General features: G+C 46.6%; 2 protein-coding genes and 2 pseudogenes across 4 annotated transcripts in view; 1 reads left to right on the top strand and 3 right to left on the bottom strand.

The window, feature by feature from the left end:
* Positions 1–2,663, bottom strand: part of PSMD13 (proteasome 26S subunit, non-ATPase 13) — an 18,365-nt gene extending 15,702 nt beyond the window's left edge. The window contains exons 1-2 of the mRNA XM_003802758.3: positions 2,328–2,663; positions 513–591 (exon numbers count right to left, since the gene is read on the bottom strand). Coding sequence (XP_003802806.1) covers positions 513–591; positions 2,328–2,422 — 174 coding nt within the window. The 5' untranslated portion in view covers positions 2,423–2,663. The remainder of the gene's footprint in view (positions 1–512; positions 592–2,327) is intronic.
* A 119-nt stretch (positions 2,664–2,782) lies between these two features.
* SIRT3 (sirtuin 3) overlaps positions 2,783–6,401 on the top strand; it is a 40,575-nt gene continuing 36,956 nt past the window's right edge. For 2 of the 3 annotated variants that reach the window (XM_023508605.1, XM_023508606.1), the window contains exon 1: positions 3,025–3,150. In XM_023508605.1, coding sequence (XP_023364373.1) covers positions 3,026–3,150 — 125 coding nt within the window. In that variant the 5' untranslated portion in view covers position 3,025. Of the gene's footprint in view, positions 2,842–3,024; positions 3,151–6,401 lie in introns of those variants that run through there. The other variant, XM_012813338.2, reaches the window with a different exon arrangement.
* On the bottom strand, positions 4,922–5,046 carry LOC111722469 (annotated as a pseudogene).
* On the bottom strand, positions 5,227–5,344 carry LOC111722470 (annotated as a pseudogene).

The following is a 6,401-nucleotide window of genomic DNA, read 5'->3' as shown; positions in this document are numbered from 1 at the left end:
CAAGTAGCTGGGACCACAGGCGCCCGCCACAACGCCTGGCTATTTTTTGGTTGCAGCCGTTATTGTTGTTTGGGGGGCTGGGCTGGATTCGAACCTGCTACCTTAGGTGTATGTGGCTGGTGCCTTAGCTGAGCCTCAAGCGATTCTCTTGCATTAGTTTTTCTATTTTTTAGTGGAGATGAGTACTCAGGCTGGTCTTGAACTCATGAGCTCAAGCAATCCACCCACCTCGGCCTCCTAAAGTGCTAGGATTACAGGCATGAGCCACCACGCTGGCCAAGTTACTTAAACTCTTACTTTTGTTTTACCATTTAACAAAATGGGATAAATGTAGTACTTATCTCCCAATATTGTTATAAAATTAAAAGTAAATAAAGTACTTTGAACAGCACCCAACACAAAGCGACAGTTGAATAATTGGTACAGCTTATTATTGTTATAAAGCTCATCTATTGTTTTAAAAAGTTCTGAGCACATTGATATAGTCTGACTTAACGAGGTAAATTGCTGACCTTAATGAGACCATCTCCTTGAGCAAAGCATGGATCCTGCACAAAATCAAGCACCTGAAGTGTCAGCTGATGCCATAACCTGAAAAACATAAAGTCTTTAAGACTTATAAACTAATATCCAGTCACAGACACCTTCAGCCTTGACAGTCCTATCAAGTAACAAATACAGGGTGAACACCTCTAATCCAAAACTCTAAAGTAAGAAATGTTTCAAAATTCAAAACTTTTTGAATGCCAATACAAGGTTTAAATGAAATGCTCATTACAGCATTTCGGATTTCAGATTTTTGGATCAGGGATGCTGAACCAGTAATTATATAATGCAAATATTCCAAAATCCAAAACACTTCTGTCCTCAAGCATTTCAGATAAGGGATACTAAACCTGTACTAACTTGTCTCTATTATGTAGCAGAAAAAATGCTAACACAGATGCTAATAAACCTCAAGACTTTTTTTGGCTCCAATACTCAATTATGTCATCTAACTTCTTTAAGACTCTATTTTCCCATCTATAAGATGGGGAACACCTTCCTATATTATCTCAAAGGGTTACTGTGAAGTTCAGTTGGCAACAAGAACTTTGGGATCATAGAGATCTAAGTTGAAACTCTAGCTCTTCTACTTACTAGCTGAATAATTCAGGTACTGATTTAACTGAGCTTCAGTTTCCTCATCTGTAGATGGGAGAATGAAAGATTAAGTGAGCTAACATACAGAGGGTGCCAAAAAAATGTGTACACATTTTAAGAAAGGAAAAAACTGTATTAAATTTGTAATACTCAAGTCACATTTGACTTCTGCAATTACAAGAGGTGGTCAATGTGACTTGCATTTATCTTTTGCTATCAGTATATACTATATACATACAATTGAGTATTAGTATGGACGGTGACATAGCACTTAATCCCAAAACCAAAAGCTAATATTTAATATTGCAGACAAATGCTTTAAGAAATACAAAGTGCTACCCAACACAAGCAATTATTTTCCAAACACTGGTAATTTGCTCTCAAAAACTGCTAACAGCAGAAAGCTGGGAAATGCTGAACATCATCAAAACGTATTGAATATCTAAGTGAAAGGCAATATGTTAAACGCTAGAATTGTTAACAGGAAGGTTACTACAGGAGGCGTTATTTTCCTATGGATCAGCTCTAGCCCAAAGACAGCAATTTATACCGTTCATTTTAAAAGAGCTTGGTACTTGGTAGCAACAATTTAATTGTTCTGAAATTCAATCTGTTTCTAAACACTCCCAAACTCCAAGGTCTCTCTAGGGGCACAAAACCCAGTGTGAAATATAATGGAAAGTAGGGACAATGGGAGAGGGAGAAGTGGTTGGACCCTGTCCGATTAGTCGCAGAACCAACGAGGTTCTGCACTGGCCTCAGGTCTGTCCGCTCTAGACAATGAGAAAGACAACTGTAGATAGCGTCACACTATAACAAGCCTAAGTACAAGTCACCGGGATCTGTTTCCCAAAGGGGTGCCAACCTAGCCCTGAGTGTGTTTGCTCGTTTGGAATTAAGAGCTAAAATCACAGGTCATCCCTGAACCCTTTCAGTAAGACCAGCCTCAGTCGCAGTTCCTGGGTCAGGAAAGCAGCGGGCCCGAGACCTCAACATCCTGGCCGCAGGTTTGCCGGTTTGTACTCGTGGGCTTCCACCTTTCCTCCCCCTCAGCCCTCGGGTTCTTCAGCCCATCTCCCGGCCTGGCCCTACCCCACTCTCCCCACACATCCCCGCCTCCTCAGCTACCCTACTCCGGTCTGAGCGCCCGCTCAGCTCCCAGAACCCCGCGCCTCGGCGCTCACTTTTTCGTGTAGAGCTCCTCCAGACGGTGCCATACAGCAGGCTGCCCCGGTCCGGAGCTCTGACTCTGCTGTAAGAAGCCCGGTACGTCCTTCATGTCAGCAGGAAGACCCCAGAACAGTGGCACTACAGAGCCGTCAGCGCCGCGGGGATAGCCGCCGGAAATGCTCGCTCACTTCCGGCGCAGCGCGTGGCAGGCCGGGAGCGTCGGAGCAGCGGGCGGTCGGCTGGTTGTCAGGGTGACGGCGCACATAGCGTTTGGGACTAAACTTTCGCCTGGTGTGCCGCCGACTTTCCACACACCTGGCCAAGGCGTGAGCTTTTGTGAACCTGTTTCTCTCAAGCGGGGATGGTACTGGTACCTTCCCAGCGATGTCTCGCGAAGACCAGGTGTAAATGTAATGTCTGACTGGAAGAAGCCCTCAGGAAGTATTAGTTATCACTTTCCCTGTGGAAAGAAAGCGGAAGCACAGGGTAGATAAATGCAGACTCCTGATTTGGCCTCCCAGGCGAGAGGTCAGAGACTGGACCAGGAAACTGCCCCAGTGCGGGATAGACGCTCCGGGGCCCGAACTGGGCGTGTGGGGGCGGGGCCAAGGGTGCGCGGGGCGGGCTCAGGGGCGGGCCCGGGAGCTCGCGGGGCGGGTCCCGGCCGGGGCCTGTAGCGCGGCGCCGGCTGGAGGTCACCGGCTGCGGCAATATGGCGCTGCGGGGCTGGCGGTCGGTGGCCGCGCTCGGTCTGTGGGGCCCCAGGGGCACCGGGGCCGGGGCACGCGGCCTTCCCAAAGTCCCTGCCGGGCTCGCTGGGCCCAGCCTCTGGTGCAGGTACTGCGGGCGCGGGGGCGGGCCCTCTGCGTTGTCCTTCACACCGCGCGGTCCCTTGCCGTTTGCTGTACGTCGTGCCTTGGAGTCGCTTCCGTCTGTTTTCACCTGCAGAAGCCCCTCTTTCCTTCTTACAGATAATGCTGTGCGGGCTATCCTTGTTCGCACCTCACTTTCTGGGTAAATCCCTAGTATTTATTGGGGCTGCTGGATCTAAGGTACCTACGTTTAACCTTGTCCTTCGTGAGAGCTGTGTGCTTAACACGCCCAGCAGCTTATGGTCGTAGCGGTCCATGTAGCGATTGCACGTTGTGGAACCCTTACCTTGGAACCGAGCCTGCATGCAGAAAAGTCCTAAGGGCCGTGGTTGTTGGAAAACAAATGCTCATAACAGACGAAGATTTAATAATGATGGCACCTTCACTTGATGCCGTCTGACACAACTACTAAAAATATTGGTGATGAGTTTGACACGGAGATTCTGAGAAACCCTCATTCTGAGCCAGACTTCAGATCGCGGTGCTGGGTACAGAGTGAGACCAGGACACGCAAACGCTTGCTGCCCTGGGGCAAGTAATCTGCAAGACTGCCAGTCATCAGACAGTTCTTGCTCCGGCTTGTCCTGTAATGGGAAGCACCACCGAGCTGAGGAGTGGGCTGCACACTGGCTTTCTGTGGTCTGGAACTTGAGCCCCTTGAATTTAGATTTTGGGGCTCCGTGTGTAATTCATCCTTTGTGTCCTTCCATTCTCTGCCAGGCAGTGCCCTCAAGTAGCCCTACTTCCAAGTGAATTTCTTTCCATGTAGCATGGATGTTAAGTTACACGCCTTAAGTATGTTCTGGGCTTTTGGTAAAGTCCTGTCCTGTCCCTGTGTCTTCTATTGCTCACAAATATCTGCTTACATAGAGACATGCACTCCAAGTACCTGCACAATACCTTACACTCAGCTGTGGTAACTTGTGCCTCCTACCTTTTATGTTTTTTGCAAGGGTTTACATTTAGGAAGAACTCAGTAACTGTAGTTTGGGTGAGGTTCTTGGGTGACTAGATACTCTAAATGCTGTGTGTGGTGGGACATTTACTAGGTGGTAGGATGGTTTTGGAGCCAGGGCTTTCCTTCCTGTCTACCTGACTGGTTTTCATCAGAGAACCTGTCTGGAGGTCAGCCTTCAAGAGAGTTGAGCGCCTACTGAGTGTGCAAGGTGCCAGTGTATCCTCCTGGGGGGTTCTGGCAAAAGGGCTTAGGAACATCAGCGTTTGGGAGACCTTTTATTTGGCTGAAATGAGGGGTATAGAGAGGGAGTAATGGGGACTTAAAATTGGTATTGGGGCAGATTATGTGTACTAAGACGTTAGGATCCTGTGAGGAACAGAGAGCTTTGGGGAAAATTGCAGAAGTAGTGTATAAGCAAGATTGTTGTGTGGGGAGATTTTGTAGTGTTGGTTTTTTGTTTTGTTTTGTTTTTCATTTTTGCAAAAAGTAAGCTTCTAATTTGAATGAAGTTTAAAAGATACAAGTTAAGGCCCTAACTATACAAAAGGATAATACTTGAGGGAAGAGGGAAGTTCATACTGTGGAATTATCTTTTTATTTTGGGTAAAAACCCAAGGTAATTTTGGGGAGCTATAATTAAGATTTAACAGCACTATAATTGTAATGAATAACTTAAATATTCTCTTAAGATAAATATAAAAAAAATTTATAGATATTTTGGAACCCCAGTATTAAGACTACAAATACATACTGGCCTACATCTATCACCAATGACTCATACTGTTTCTTTCTAATTAATTGACCATTACATTTCCAAACTTCTGAAATGGCCAACAGACCATAGAAAGATAATTCTTTTTTTTTTTTTTTGAGACAGAGCCTCAAGCTATCCCCCTGGGTAGAGTGCCATGGCATCACGCTCACAGCAACCTCCAACTCCTGGGCTCAAGTGAGTCTCCTGCCTCAGCCTCCCAAGTAGCTGGGACAACAGGCGCCCGCCACAACGCCCGGCCATTTTTTGGTTGCAGCCATCATTGTTGTTTGGCAGGCCCGGACTGGGGACTCGAACCCACCACCTTAGGTGTATGTGGCTGGCACCTTAGCCGATTGAGCCACAGGCGCCGAGCCAGAAAGATAATTCTTTAGGTGCCTGCTTGAAACCAACAGCTTCAGCAAACTGCTGGCCTTGATTCAGGGCCAACGAAGAGTTGGTTTTGCAAGAAGTAAAAGAACAACACAAAAGACAAAAGAATGAACACAAGAGTGAGTTAGGCTCCTCCTAGAAGGTGAATTCAGAATTGTCCTGCCACATATCTAACGCATATTTTTAGGGTGCTTTTTTCCCCTGGCCGGTGTGACAAATGAGTGAAGGAAATATTCTGTTGTCTGTTTTTACATCTGTTTGCTTTAGATTCATCATTTATTTGAGGAGTGTTGTCAGGTTGACCTCTCTGCTGCCGACAGAAATGTCCTTGAGGAAAATGGGCCATCTGGAAGCATGAAAATGGCAACCCTGTCCTTGGGGTATGAGGAAGGTGTCCAGGCACTGGAGCTGAGAGTTTCAAGCTTAGGGCAGTCACCAGGGCCATGTAGGAGAGGAGGACAGTGTGGCTTGGCTAGATGCCAGCTGAGGTTCCCAAGAGTCAAGGTCCATTAAGCTAGGAGGCCTTTAGGGGTCACATCATGCCTCCAGTTGTAGACTTTGGCAGATTTTCAGGTATTGCTCTAGGTTTTGTGTTATTGTATTGTTATTTTTTTCTTCCTTTTAAGGAAACTTTTGGGCTTCCTGGTCCTTAATTGTGGCCTTTTGGCAGAATCCAAATTTTACATAACAAATCCTTTCTTTAGAAGAAGGGTAGAAGAGAAAGATGAAGCTTCCACCCCTTATTGGCCTGTGACTTCTTTATTGTGTGTTTTGTGTTGTTTTCCTGTGAAAGCCAGTCTTATGTTCCTCACAGTTAACCTCTTAGTGTTTTGGCTTCAGGAGGTGATCTGAGAACCCTTCTAGAGCCACCCCCTACCTACTGCCTTGCCTGATTGCATAATTTTGGCTGCTGAATGGCTGCAGATGTTGAAGAACTATTTGTGGCAGTTTGAACTCCTATCTGTCAGAGGGAATGTTTCTTTCTGTAATAGTCTCCGGAGTTCACCGTTTATCCTAGTAATGTTCATCAAAAGATCTGAGAATTGGCTCGGCGCCTGTGGCTCAAGCGGCTAAGGCGCCAGCCACATACACCTAAGGTGGCGGGTTCGAATTC

The sequence above is a fragment of the Otolemur garnettii genome, unplaced genomic scaffold (assembly GCF_000181295.1).
Source record: "Otolemur garnettii isolate 467f Iridium unplaced genomic scaffold, OtoGar3 scaffold00260, whole genome shotgun sequence".
In the NCBI taxonomy this organism is placed as follows: Eukaryota; Metazoa; Chordata; class Mammalia; order Primates; family Galagidae; genus Otolemur; species Otolemur garnettii.
This window is presented reverse-complemented; position numbering and strand designations above follow the sequence as displayed.